The sequence below is a fragment of the Ranitomeya variabilis genome, chromosome 3, assembly GCF_051348905.1.
Source record: "Ranitomeya variabilis isolate aRanVar5 chromosome 3, aRanVar5.hap1, whole genome shotgun sequence".
Lineage (NCBI taxonomy): Eukaryota > Metazoa > Chordata > Amphibia > Anura > Dendrobatidae > Ranitomeya > Ranitomeya variabilis.
This window is the reverse complement of record NC_135234.1, coordinates 302871364-302885598: the sequence shown is the minus strand read 5'-3', so window position 1 is coordinate 302885598 and position 14235 is coordinate 302871364. Positions and strand designations below refer to the sequence as shown.

The 14235-nt window shown below is 45.7% G+C and overlaps 1 protein-coding gene across 9 annotated transcripts in view; it reads right to left on the bottom strand.

Moving 5' to 3' along the window:
* The window catches only part of EYA3 (EYA transcriptional coactivator and phosphatase 3), a 758790-nt gene that overhangs the window by 438754 nt on the left and 305801 nt on the right, over nucleotides 1–14235 (bottom strand). For all 9 annotated transcript variants that reach the window (XM_077295600.1, XM_077295599.1, XM_077295598.1 and 6 more), the window contains one exon: nucleotides 6358–6483. In XM_077295600.1, coding sequence (XP_077151715.1) covers nucleotides 6358–6483 — 126 coding nt within the window. The remainder of the gene's footprint in view (nucleotides 1–6357; nucleotides 6484–14235) is intronic.

Here is a 14235-nt window from a genome sequence, read left to right as displayed (position 1 = left end):
GAAGGCCGGACCACAGGCATACCGCCTGCTCTTCCATGGCTAAGCCATAAAAAAACCAAAAAAAACCTCTTCACCAGAGTTCCAGCACGAGGGTTCCCATCAAAGGCAGGAAAGCAACTGAATTAGTGGAGAGGTACCACCCTTTTATTTCAGTAGGTTTGCTGTACTTGCAGGGCAGATCCCTCTCTTAAGTGTGCTATCATGGGTGAAGGGAAAATTTAGCTTTTTCATAAGGGTAACAGTAGAAATTTCACAACAAATTGTATGGTGCAATTTCTTCTGAGTATGTCGATAACCATTATGTGTAGGAAAAGCACTGTTTGGGTGCTTGCTAGGGCTTGAAAGGGAAAAGCGCCAATTGACTTTTCGAATGCAAAATTGGCTGGAATAAGTAGCGGACGCCATGTCGCATTTGAAGAGCCACCGATGCGCCTAAACAGTAGAACCCCTCCCACAAGTGAAACCATTTTGGAAACTAGATCCCTTAGGAAACTTGTGTATTGAGCACCTTGAACCCCCCAGGTGCTTCACAGAAGTTTACAACGTAGAGCAGTAAAAAAAAAAAAATTCTCTACAAAAATGTTTTTCTTTTAGCCCCAAATTTTGCATTTTCACAAGGGTAAAAGGAGAAAATGGACCCCAAAATTTGTTGTGCAATTTCTACTGAGTTCACGGATACCCCATATGTGGTCAAAAACTTGAGGCACAGTGCAAAGATCAGAAAGGAAGGAGCGCCACATTATAATGCACATTTTCCCACACTGGTTTGAGGGTGCCATGTCACATTGGCAGAGACCTTGAGGTGCCAGAACAGCAGAACTCCCCATAAGTGACCCTATTTTACAAACACAAAATTTGCCAAAGGCAACTAGAGATCCCTATTAAAGATCCTGAGGTAAAACATAACTTATTTATTTTTCAAAGGGAACACACATTTAAAAGTACAGGACTTATGTGTGTGAGTATTAATTATGCCACTCGGATTAACTTGGTGACAAAAAAAAAGCTAGCGCATATACAGCATATTAGTTATTTCTCTACCCTTATTTTCTTTAACTTTAGTACATGGGGATGTCTTCACAACCAGTGACATAGGCTGCGCTGTAAGTATTTTTTTCCAGGGACGCTAATGAAGCAAGAGGCGGCGGCGCCCGGCGCGCACAGGCCCGGAGTGACGGCTGTGCTGCGTCTGGATTAGGGGGAAAGACCCACCCCCCGGACGATTTCACGGTATGAGGGGGCACATTTTATAAGCGTTTATTTCAGCATGTGCAGGGAGCATAACTAAAAGAGCCACCTTGTCAGAATACAGCATTAGTGCTGCACAAGGTGGCTCTTTTAGTTACAAACGCCTGAGGGGGGTGACAGGTTCCCTTTAATGTTCCCAGACAACACAAAGGTGACATCAACCCCACAAATACGAACCCCACTTGCTATCAGTACAGGGCAAGTGGAAAGAGCCGGGCAAAGCTCTAGAATTGGTGTATCTAATACATGTGCCTTTCCTGGGCGGCCGCGGGCTGCTATATTTAGGCTGGAGGGAGGGGCAACAGCTCGAATATCAGCCTCCAGCTGTCTGCTTTAGCAAGGCTGGTTGTCAAAAATAAGGGGGACCCGACACCGCTTTTATTAATCATTTAAATAATTAAAAAAAGCATGGGGACTCCTTTATTCTTGATTGCTAGCAGTTGAGGGATGCAGCCGCCAGGTGTCAGTTTTGCCTTGTTTTATCAAAAATGCAGGGGAACCCACGCTTTTTTTAAAATTATTATTTATTTAGAGCGCTGGCACCAGCTGATGAATATTTTCATCAGCTGCCGCCTGTTCTCACTGTTAGAAGAGGCAGCAGGCACAAGCTGATGGGAGAAGTAGTCCCATCAGTAGACGTCAGTGAACGGAGGTTAACTTTTTACCTCTAATCACAGCTGCGGGCTCACGCTGTCAATAGACAACATGGGAACCGTGGCTATCTGACAGGTGGTAATGATTTTATAATCGATCAGAAGCAGTGTTTGCCATGAACAGCAACACTGACTTACTGGTAAAGTCAGTGTTCGGTGTCCATGCCCAAATAGTAGATGTTCGGTACAGACACCTAATTTTATTGTTCGCGTTCGCCCATCTCTAGTTATCACACAAGAAACTTCATATAGCGCAGTGCACATAAACAATATTGATAAGAGTGGGATCAATTATGAGCTTAAAAATTATTCCCACTATTAATGATATCTTGAAATATAATGACTAACTAGGTGCAGGAAAATACTAATATGCTACCTGAATCTTATATTAGCTGAATTCTAATTATCTCAAGTTTAATTTACAGTGTTCACGGAAGAAAATTTTGTAGAGCTCCTTGTACTCACAGGCTTCAAATTTGTAGGCACGTAAATAGTGTGTGCCCACAATTAAGAGGTTTAAATAACGCTAATATTTTTTTATTCCCCAAACTTATGTAGATGTTAGTGTAGTGTGTGTTAATTTACAGTACTCACAGATCGCCATCTACTTTAATGTCCAGCATCGCTCTGGTCTACTTCTGCATCATGTGATGGCAATTTTGACCACTCAAATCCCACTGGAGCAGGTTTGAGCCGAAAGTCACTTAAGGTACATTCACACTGGCGTGTAGGCAGCATACAACTCGGTTGAGTGCTAGCCTATGTTTCACTGGATAGCACTCAAGCCAATGTTCTACTGTGGAGCCATGCTGACTAGGATTTATATTCTAATGTAGTGTTGGAAGCGTAGAGTAGACAGTGCGTACCTATACAAGTCCGTGGCTGCGTGCAAAACACAGGACTGCACTCTGATGTCTTCCGAGTGCTGTCCGTTATACAGAGTTAGAATAGAGAAATTAGGTTCTCCATCTTCTCTGCACCTGTGATCAGATTCTCGCATGTGAGAGAATTGGATCACAGTAAAAAGGACACTCAGCTCAAGCTTGCAGCAGGGTTTGAGTAGAGGGTAATTTGCATCTAGCATCAGATTCTCTCGCATACAAGAATCACTGAATGATACTCACCAGTGTGAGCGAGCCCTTGCAATGCAAGTTTTTGGAAACCCTGTTCTGAAGCTCCATAGGTTTAAATTGTAGTAGCCTTTTCCAGCTTTTAAAGCCCAGTGTATGCTGATAAGTTGGAAGAGCTGTCATGTGAATCAGAAGAGAACTGGAAAGGTGCTGGAAACCGGGGACGACAACGTTTGAATATATCAATACACTTACTACACTAACATTTACATAAGGTTTAGGAAATGGCAACAAGAGAAGCTTCATTAAGAATTGATTCCTCATTAGTCCCTGCAGACAAATACTGTATATACTCGAGTATAAGCCGACCCAAGTATAAGCCGACCCCCCTAATTTTGCCACAAAAAACTGGGAAAACTTATTGACTCGAGTATAAGCCTAGGGTGGAAAATGCAGCAGCTACCGGTGAATTTCAAAAATAAAAATAGATGCTCCATACTGTTCATTATGGCCCCATAGCTGTGCCATATAGTGCTCTGCACCGTTCATTATTGCCCCATAGCTGTGCCATATAGTGCTCTGTACCATTCATTATGGCCCCATAGCTGTGCCATATAGTGCTCTGCACCGTTCATTATTGCCCCATAGCTGTACCATAGAAAGCTGTGCCATATAGTGCTCTGCACCGTTCATTATTGCCCCATAGCTGTGCCATATAGTGCTCTGCACCGTTCATTATTGTCCCATAGCTGTACCATAGAAAGCTGTGCCATATAGTGCTCTGCACCATTCATTATTGCCCCATAGCTGTGCCATATAGTGCTCTGTACCATTCATTATGGCCCCATAGCTGTGCCATATAGTGCTCTGCACCGTTCATTATTGCCCCATAGCTGTGCCATATAGTGCTATGCACCGTTCATTGTCCCATAGCTGTACCATAGAAAGCTGTGCCATATAGTGCTCTGCACCGTTCATTATTGCCCCATAGCTGTGCCATATAGTGCTCTGCACCGTTCATTATTGCCCCATAGCTGTGCCATATAGTGCTCTGCACCGTTCACTATGGCCCCATAGCTGTGCCATATAGTGCTCTGCACCGTTCATTATTGTCCCATAGCTGTACCATAGAAAGCTGTGCCATATAGTGCTCTGCACCGTTCATTATTGTCCCATAGCTGTACCATAGAAAGCTGTGCCATATAGTGCTCTGCACCGTTCATTATTGCCCCATAGCAGTGCCATATAGTGCTCTGCACCGTTCATTATTGCCCCATAGCTGTGCCATATAGTGCTCTGCACCGTTCATTATGGCCCCATAGCTGTGCCATATAGTGCTCTGCACCGTTCATTATTGCCCCATAGCTGTACCATAGAAAGCTGTGCCATATAGTGCTCTGCACCGTTCATTATTGCCCCATAGATGTACCATAGAAAGCTGTGCCATTGCTGCTGCAATAAAAAAAAAATGACATACTCACCTCTCTTGCTTGCAGCTCCTCAGCTTCCCGTCCCGGCGTCTCTCCGCACTGACTGATCAGGCAGAGGGTGGCGCGCACACTATATGCGTCATCGCGCCCTCTGACCTGCACAGTCAGTGCGGAGAGACGCCGGGAAGATGGAGCGGCACCCGGCGTGTGGAACGCGGACAGGTGAATATGTAATACTTACCTGCTCCCAGCGTCCCGCTCCTTCCCCCGGACAGCTGGTCTTCGGTGCCTGCCGCAGCCTCTTCCTTTATCAGCGGTCACCGTTACCGCACATTAGAGAAATTAATATGCGGCTCCACCCCTATGGGAGTGGAGTCCATATTCATTTCTCTAATGAGCGGTCCCACGTGACCACTGAACAGGGGAAGAGCTGTGGCACCCGGAGACCGTGGGACTGCAGGGACAGCGCCAGGAGCCCCGGAAGCAGGTGAGTATGCGACAGACCTCTCTCCCCCTCACCCGCCGACCCTGCCACCGACCGTGACTCAAGTATAAGCCGAGAGGGGCACTTTCAGCCCAAAAATTTGGGCTGAAAATCTCGGCTTATACTCGAGTATATACGGTACCATTTTTGCTTAGTTTTTTCCTTCAATTAACCCAGAGCTAGAAAGCTTTTTTATCCATCAATATGCCCATATGAGAGCTTGTATTTTGCTGTACGAGTTGTACTTTTGAATATCACTATTCATTTTCCAGCATAGTGTACTGGAAAACAGTGAAAAAAATCCAAGTGAGGTGAAGTTGTGAAAAAAACAAAAACAATCTGACATTGTTTATTGGGATTTTTTCTTACGTTGTACTTTTTTTTGTTGCATAAATGTCCATGCGATAGAATTCTCCTCATCAATACATTTCAGCGATATCAAACATGTCCAGCTTTTTTTTCATCACTAAAGTAATAAAGAGTCAGACGTTTGCAAAATAAAAAATGGTTTGGGTTGTATCGCCATTTTTTGAAACCCATAACTTTTTATTTTTGGGGTCAATGAAGCTGTGTGATGGCTTATTTTCTGCAGGGAAGACTTTTTTTTTTATTAGTACCATGTTGGTATAAATGGGACCCAAAAAAAAAAAAAAAAAAAAAATTTTGGCGTTCTTGAATTTTTCCATTTATAATGTTTCCCGATTCGGTTAATTGTTTTTATACTTTGAAAGATATGTGCATTTTTGCAATATCTTTAATTTGAACGTGGAGAAAAATGGAGCAATTTTAACTTAGTGTTTTTTTTTTTATTTTTAAAACTTTTTACTGCTATTGTTAGTCCCCTAAGGGGAGTTGAAGATGTCTGATTGCTTGTGCTATACACAGAAATGTGATAGCATCACTGCATATAGCAGAAATCAAGGTCTCCTTTAAAGCCTGGCAACAGGCAGGATTTCATAAGAGCTCCGTAATGCCGGCACAAAAGCCATCAACTGACCACTCCACCCCCCCCCCCCCCCCCCCCCGGCTATTATGACAACCAATAGGCGATTCACCTCACGGACGCCCGCCGATGGGCGGAGATAATGACGGAGATAACGTCTGTGCATGTTAAATGCTGCCGTCAAAGATTAACAGAGGCATTAAACAAGTTAACAATCAATCCACAATAGTTAGGGGAAGTTCCTGGCTGTAATACACAGCCACCACCTGCAGGGTAAGGGGTAAGTTTGCTGCATGAGCTCGCTCCATATACACACTCCAAATTACGCAGTTATGAAGGGGTTAAAGGTCCTTGTGTGGGCAGCAATGACATTTATTTCAAAACCTCAGAAGTGATATATAAAACATTTTAAATTTAAAATAAAATTTTATATACTTTTAAGTATAGCAACACTATATTTTATATACACCCCCCCTCCACACACTCAAAGTAAAATCACCACACATAGTAGGGCTACATTTTTTTTTACCTTGGGTAGGATAGGAATATAATACAGTGCTGGACTGGCTACTAGTGACTCCTGAAGAACAGGTCAACGAGGTAGTAGAATTTGGTGCTAAACCAATTTCAGACTTAATACCTGGCCATAAAGCACCTGAACATACAAAATAAGAAACATGGAAAATAGATTATCATTGTGATAAAATTGTACATACTAAAACAACATATACTCTAATTGCCTTTATTTATTTTTAAATAAACAAGTTAATAAATATAAGAAATAAGCATGTACAGCCAAAGGGGATTCCTCATCTGATGGTATATACAGTTAAGTCCAGTGGTGTAACTACCACGGTCGCAGTGGGGGGGGGGCACGTGGACAGAGCCGCCCAGGAGGGGGATGCCGCAGTGGCTCAGCCATGTGGAGGATCCGGGGATGAAGATGGAGGTGTACGGGACTGGCGGAAGTGAGGTGCGTCTGCTGCCTGTGTGTCGCCATCCGTGGCCCCCAGTGTCCCCGGCCTCCTGTGACACCAGCCCCGTTTCCTCCCTGCTCTCCCGTGCCCCATGTCCTAGTAGGTCCCCAGGTTCAGGTCATTGTGTTCCTCTGGGCCCCCCCATACACGCTTTGTTCCTCCTCCCCTGGTCCCCCAATGCTCCCCATCTCCCATGCCCTGAGTCCTCCTGCACCCCCCATGCATTCCCTGCCCCTTGTCCCCATGTGACTCGTCTGCCTTGCTCTCAAGTCTCCCCTGTCCCCTTTCTCACTGTGTGTTCCCCATCTACCCTGTCCTCGTAATCCCTGTGCCCCCTTCTTCCCTCCTCCCAAGTCTTCCACCCGTCTTCCCCTGTCCCCTTGCAGCCCTGTCTCCCCGTGCCTTCCCATCTACTCTGCCCTCAGAGTCCCCTTGTGTCCTCTTGTGCCCTTATCCCCTTCCTCCTAGTCCCCATGAGTCCCCTTGTGCTTGTGTCCCTTGATCCATGTGTAGCCTTGTGTCAGTCTCCCTTGCCCACTAGTCCCTGTGTGTCCCCTTGAGCCTGTCTCCCTTGTCCCCTTATGCTTGTGTCCCTTGTCCCCGTGTGCCAGTCTCCCTTGCCCATTAGTCCCTGTGTGTCCCCTTGTGGCTGTCTTTGTCCCCTTGTGCTTGTGCCAGTCTCCCTTGCCCACTAGTCCCTGTGTGTCAGTCTCCCTTTCCCACTAGTCCCCGTGTGTCCCCTTGCGCTTGTATCCCTTGTCCCCGTGTGTTCCCTTGTGTCAGTCTCTCTTGCCCACTAGTCCATGTGTGTCCCCTTGTGCTTGTCCCTTGTCCCTGTGTGTCCCCTTGTATCAGTCTCCATTGCCCACTAGTCCCCTTGTATCAGTCTTCCTTGCCCACTAGTCCCAGTGTGCCAGTCTCCCTTGCCCACTAGTCTCCTTGTCAGACTGCCTGGCCAACTAGTCCCCGTGTGTCCCCTTGTGTCAGTCTCCCTTGTCCCCTTATGTCAGTCTCCCTTGCCCACTAGTCCCCTTGTAACGTTCTCCCCTGCCTCCTAGCCCCCATGTGTCCCCTTGTGCCTGTCTTCCTTGCTCCTTAGCCCCCCTATGTTACCCTTGTGCCTGTCTCCCCTAGCCCCCTTGTGTCCTTCTCTCCTGCCCTCTCGTCACCATTTGCTTGTGTCTTTCTCACTGCCCCTGTATGGAGGTGCTGCATTATATTAGGAGGGGGGCTGCATTATATTCTATGGGGGTTACATTGAATTGTATGGCAGGGCTGCAGTATACTCTGTAGGGTGGCTGCATTATACTCTGTGGGGTGGCTGCATTATACTCTGTGGGGAGGCTGCATTATACTCTGTGGGGAGGCTGCATTATACTGAATCGGGGACTATGGGGAATATATTATACTATATGAAGAACTATGGGGTGCATTATACTGTGGGAAGTGAATTGTGCGACATGGATGACGATGGCGGTGCATTATATTATATGGAGCACTATGAAGAGTGTAGTATACTATATGGAGGACTGAGCAGTGTATTTTAATATATGGAGGACTATGTGGAGTGTATAATACTAAATGGAGAACTGAGGAGTGTATTATACTATAAGGAGGACTATGAGGGTTGCATTATACTATATGGAGCACTATGAGCAGTGTATTATACTATATGGAGGACTGAGGAGTGTATTATACTATATGGAGGACTGAGCAGTGTATTATACTATATGGAGCACTATTAGTAGTGTATTATGCTATATGGACCACTATGAGGAGTGTATTTTGATATATGCAGGACTATGAGGAGTGTATTATACTATATGGAGGACTGAGGAGTGTACAATACTATGTGGAGGACTATGGGGAGTGTATTATACTATAAGGAGGTCTATGGGGGTGCATTATACTTCTTATATGGATCCCCATGACTTCTATGTTAGCCCCTGATGAGTAGAAATGGTTTATTTTCTATTATACATTACATAACAATGGTAGTACAGGGGACAAATATATGCCAGGATGGGGCACCGGATAGTTATGCAACTGAGGTCACACTATACAACTTTGCAATAAAGCTATAGTGTGCGAAATGAATAGGGAAAATGTGAATTTGGGTGGAAAATATTTTGGCATGGTGGGGGGGCCCCCATTTGAAAGTTCGCACCGATGCCCATAACTTTGTAGTTATGCCACTGGTTAAATCCATATATATTTGGACAGAGACAACATTTTTCTAATTTTGGTTATAGACATTACCACAATGAATTTTAAACAAAACAATTCAGATGCAGTCGAAGTTCAGACTTTCAGCATTCATTTGAGAATATCCACATTAAAATTGGATGAAGGGTTAAGGCCAAGTGCACACGCTGCGGTTTTTGCTGCGGATCCGCAGCGTTTTTGACGCTTCGGATCCGCAGCAGTTTTCCATGCGGTGTACAGTACAATGTTAACCTATGGAAAACAAAAACCGCTGTGCACATGCTGCGGAAAATAAACGCGCGGAAACGCTGCGTTTTTTTTTCCGCAGCATGTCAATTCTTTGTGCGGAATCCGCAGTGGTTTGACACCTGCTCCATATTAAAAAAACGCAGGTGTGAAACCGCAGTAGAATCCGCACAAAAAAACGAGGTAAATCCGCAGCAAAAACGCAGTGTTTTTGCCCTGCGGATTTATCAAAATCAGTGCGGAAAAATCCCCACACCAGTCTGCAACATGTGCACATACCCTTAGGAGTTTCAGCTCCTTAACATGTGCCACCCTGTTTTTAAAGGGACCAAAAGTAATTGGACAATTGACTCCAAGGCTATTTCATGGACAGGTGTGGGCAATCCCTTCGTTATTTAATTCTCAATTAAGCAGATACAAGGCCTGGAGTTGATTTGAGGTGTGGTGCTTGCATTTGGAAGGTTTTGCTGTGAAGTAAACATGCAGTCAAAGGAGATCTCCATGCAGGTGAAACAAGCCATCCTTAGGCCTCTTTCACACTAGCGTCGTGCACTGCACGTCACTATGCGTCGTTTTGCAGAAAAAACGCATCCTGCAAAAGTGCTTGCAGGATGCGTTTTTTTCTCCATAGACTTTTATTAGCGACGCAGTGCGACATATTGCCACACGTCGCAACAGTCGTGTGACGGTTGCGTCGGACTGTCGCCACCAAAAAACGTTGCTTGTAACGTTTTTTGGAGCGTCGTCTGCAGTATTTCCGACCGCGCGCATGCGCGGACGGAACTCCGCCCCCGCCTCCCCGCACCTCACCTCACAATGGAGCAGCAGATGCGGTGGAAAACTGCATCTGCTGCCCCCGTTGTGCGGCGCTTTAACAGCTAGCGTCGGTGCGCCGCAACGTCGCATAGCGACGTGCAGTGCACGACGCTAGTGTGAAAATAGCCTTAAGCTGCAAAAACAGAAAAAAAACCTCCGAGAAATTGCTACAATATTAGGAGTGGCAAAATCTACAGTTTGGTACATCCTGAGAAAGAAAGAATGCACTGGTGAACTCATCAATGCAAAAAGACCTGGGCGCCCATGGAAGACAACAGTGGTGGATGATCGCAGAATAATCTCCATGGTGAAGAGAAACCCCTTCACAACAGCCAACCAAGTGAACAACACTCTCCAGGAGGTAGGCGTATCAATATCCAAATCTACCATAAAGAGAAGACTGCATGAAAGTAAATACAGAGGGTTCACTGCACGGTGCAAGCCACTAATAAGCATCAAGAATAAAAAGGCTAGACTGGACTTTGCTAAAAAAGCCAGCACAGTTCTGGAAGAACATTCTTTGGACAGATGAAACCAAGATCTGGCGAAGTATGGCGAAGGTGTGGTACAGCTCATGATCCAAAGCATACCACATCATCTGTAAAACTCGGCGGATGCAGTGTGATGGCTTGGGCATGCATGGCTGCCAGTGGCACTGGGTCACTAGTGTTTATTGATGATGTGACACAGAACAGAAGCAGCCAAATTAATTCTGAGGTATTCAGAGACATACTCTGTGCTTAGATCCAGCCAAATGCAGAAAAACTAATCGGTCGTCGCTTCATACTACCGATGGACAATGACCCATGACACTGCCCGGGCATAGTAACTAACTGTGGTTAGTTATAACAAATTATAATGATTATATTGCACATAAAAATATGTCACATCATATATTCAACACTACAGATTTGCTACACAAATTAACTAAACGATTACCTAAGTATTGAGTGAATTTCTTGGATTGAAAAGGTCCTCTCCTTTGGCACATCCTGTTGCTGAGCTGTATATCTAATCCTATCCTGTGTGATACTGTCTGCTGAGCTGTGTATCTAATCCTATTCTGTGTGATACTGTCTGCTGACCCGTGAATCTAATGCTCTCCTGTGTATTCTTGTCTGCTGAGCCGTGTATCTAATCCTATCCTGTGTGATACTGTCTGCTGAGCCATGTATCTAATCCTATCCTGTGTGATACTGACTGCTGACCTGCGTATCTAATCCTATTTTGTGTGATACTGACTGCTGAGTAGTGTATCTAATCCTATCCTGTGTGATACAGCCTGCTGAGTTGTGTATCTAATCCTCTCCTGTGTGTTATTGTCTGCTGAGCCATGTATCTAATCCTATCCTGTGTGTTATTGTCTGCTACCCTGAATCTAATCCTCTCCTGCCGTGTGTCTAATCATCTCCTGTGTGTTATTGTCTGCTGAGCTGTGTATCATCTAATCCTATCCTGTGTGATACTGTCTGCTGAGCCATGTATCTAATCCTATTCTGTGTGATACTGACTGCTGAGCAGTGTATCTAATCCTATCCTGTGTGATACAGCCTGCTGAGCCGTGTATCTTATCCTACCTTCTGTGATACTGGGCTCACCTTGGGCTCCTCCTGCAGTCAGTCTCAGAGGGTGGTCTGTGTCGGCACGGTAATAAATTGTTATTTCCAGATTAACAGAACGACAATAACACCATAGAAATTATAAGGGTATGTTCACACGTTCCTGATTTCAATCCTTTTTTTTGAGGACTAAAACCGCAGCTCTTGACAGAAAACGCAGGTGCGTTTTTGGTGCGTTTTTGGTGCGTTTTTTTATGCGGTTTTTTATGCAGTTTTCTCTGCAGATTGTCTGTGTTTGACACAAATAAAGCTTTAACTGCAGTGGGGGAAAAAAAAAAAAGAAATTATGTCATTTCCTTGTCCAACCCTTTTCTTCTTCCATCCTCCATTTTGGGACTAAACACCAAAATGAGTTGGACGTGTTTTGAATGACAGCGCTCCGCAGAGTGCTGAGCGTAGGCCAGATCACAGCCCGCGGATCCAGCTATTTAAGTCTACGTTCACATTTGCGGTCTGCGCCGCAGCGTCGGGCGCCGCAGCGTCGCCACATGCGTCATGCGCCCCTATATTTAACATGGGGGCGCATGGACATGCGTCGCACTTGCGTTTTGCGCCGCATGCGTCACTGCAGCGCACGCATCCGGGCGCAGAGGACGCAGCAAGTTGCATTTTTGCTGCGTCCAAAATCAATCAAAAAAAGGACGCATGCGGCGCACAACGCAAATGTGAACATAGCCTAAGTGCCACGTATTTAAGTGCCACGTATCACGTATTTAAGTGCCACGTATTTCAGTGCCACGTATTTAAGTGCCACGTATTTAAGTGCCACGTATTTAAGTGCCACGTATTTAAGTGCCACGTATCACGAATTTCAGTGCCACGTAATTCAGTGCCACGTATCACGTATTTCAGTGTCACGTGCCACGTATTTCAGTGCCACGTATTTCAGTGCCACGTGCCACGTATTTCAGTGCCACATGTCACGTATCAAAGTGCCACGTATCACGCATTTCAGTGCCACGTATTTAAGTGACACGTGCCACGTATCAAAGTGCCACGTATCACGTATTTCAGTGCCACGTGCCACGTATTTAAGTGCCACATATCAAAGTGCCACGTATCACGTATTTCAGTGCCACGTGCCACGTATTTCAGTGCCACGTGCCACGTATTTAAGTGACACGTGCCACGTATCTAAGTGCCACGTATCACGTATTTCAGTGCCACGTATTTAAGTGACACGTGCCACGTATCAAAGTGCCACGTATCACGTATTTCAGTGCCACGTATTTAAGTGCCACATGCCACGTATCAAAGTGCCACGTATCACGTATTTCAGTTCCACGTGCCACGTATTTCAGTGCCACGTATTTAAGTGACACGTGCTACGTATCAAAGTGCCACGTATCACGTATTTCAGTGCCACGTATTTAAGTGCCACATATCAAAGTGCCACGTATCACGTATTTCAGTGCCACGTGCCACGTATTTCAGTGCCACGTGCCACGTATTTAAGTGACACGTGCCACGTATCTAAGTGCCACGTATCACGTATTTCAGTGCCACGTATCACGTATTTCAGTGCCACGTATTTCAGTGCCACGTGCCACGTATTTAAGTGACATGTGCCACGTATCAAAGTGCCACGTATCACGTATTTCAGTGCCACGTATTTAAGTGACACGTATCACGTATAAGTGCCACGTGTCACGTATTTAATTACCACGTATTTAAGTGCCACGTATCCCACGAAGATTTTCCATGGAGAACGGACACATCCAGAGATATGTCTGCTCTCCACGGCTGCAGCAACACACTGACAGGAGCCATAGTTCCTGTCGGTGTGTCACTGCGCATGCGCGAGCGAGTTTACCGACGGTCATTGACCCCGGCACTCTCGCTTAACGGCAGTGCTGCGTGGGAAAGTTCAACGCAGCTGTACTGCCGTTAACCGAGACGCCGGAGTCATTGAACTCCGGAACAGTACGCGATACACTGCTAGGAGCTTCGCTCCTGGCAGTGTATCGCCGGAGAGCAGCCGATCGGCGTGGGACACTCGTTTTATGGATTCTGCGGACAGGGAGTATGGATTTGATTTTTTATTTTGTGATTTTTTCCTGGAGGATCGAGGGCTTCGCCTACAAGTGTGCTGTTGGTGAGTATATACTCTGTGTTATGTGTTGTATGTACTGTACTGTGTGTCATGTATGTGTATTGTGTGTAGGTGTTTGGTGTAAACTTTACTATTGTGCTAAGTCGCCGGACACAGGGACAACTCTCCCATCCTAATACCGGATGGGAGTAGTAGTCCCATACGGCGACTTAGCACAATGGTGGCACTATCGTCGCATGGGGACACACACACACACACACACACATATATACACACACACACACACACACACACACACACATACCAAATCAATCACGATCCCCATGCGACGGTACGCCTCCATGTCTCTCCGCCCAAGCACTTCCGCCCACGCACTTCCGGCCGCTTCCCCGCACTTCCGGCTGCAGCGGTTCTGCACCACAAACCGCAATAAAACCCGCAGATATATTTTTGATCTGCGGGTTTTACTGCGGGTTTGATCTCACAATGGA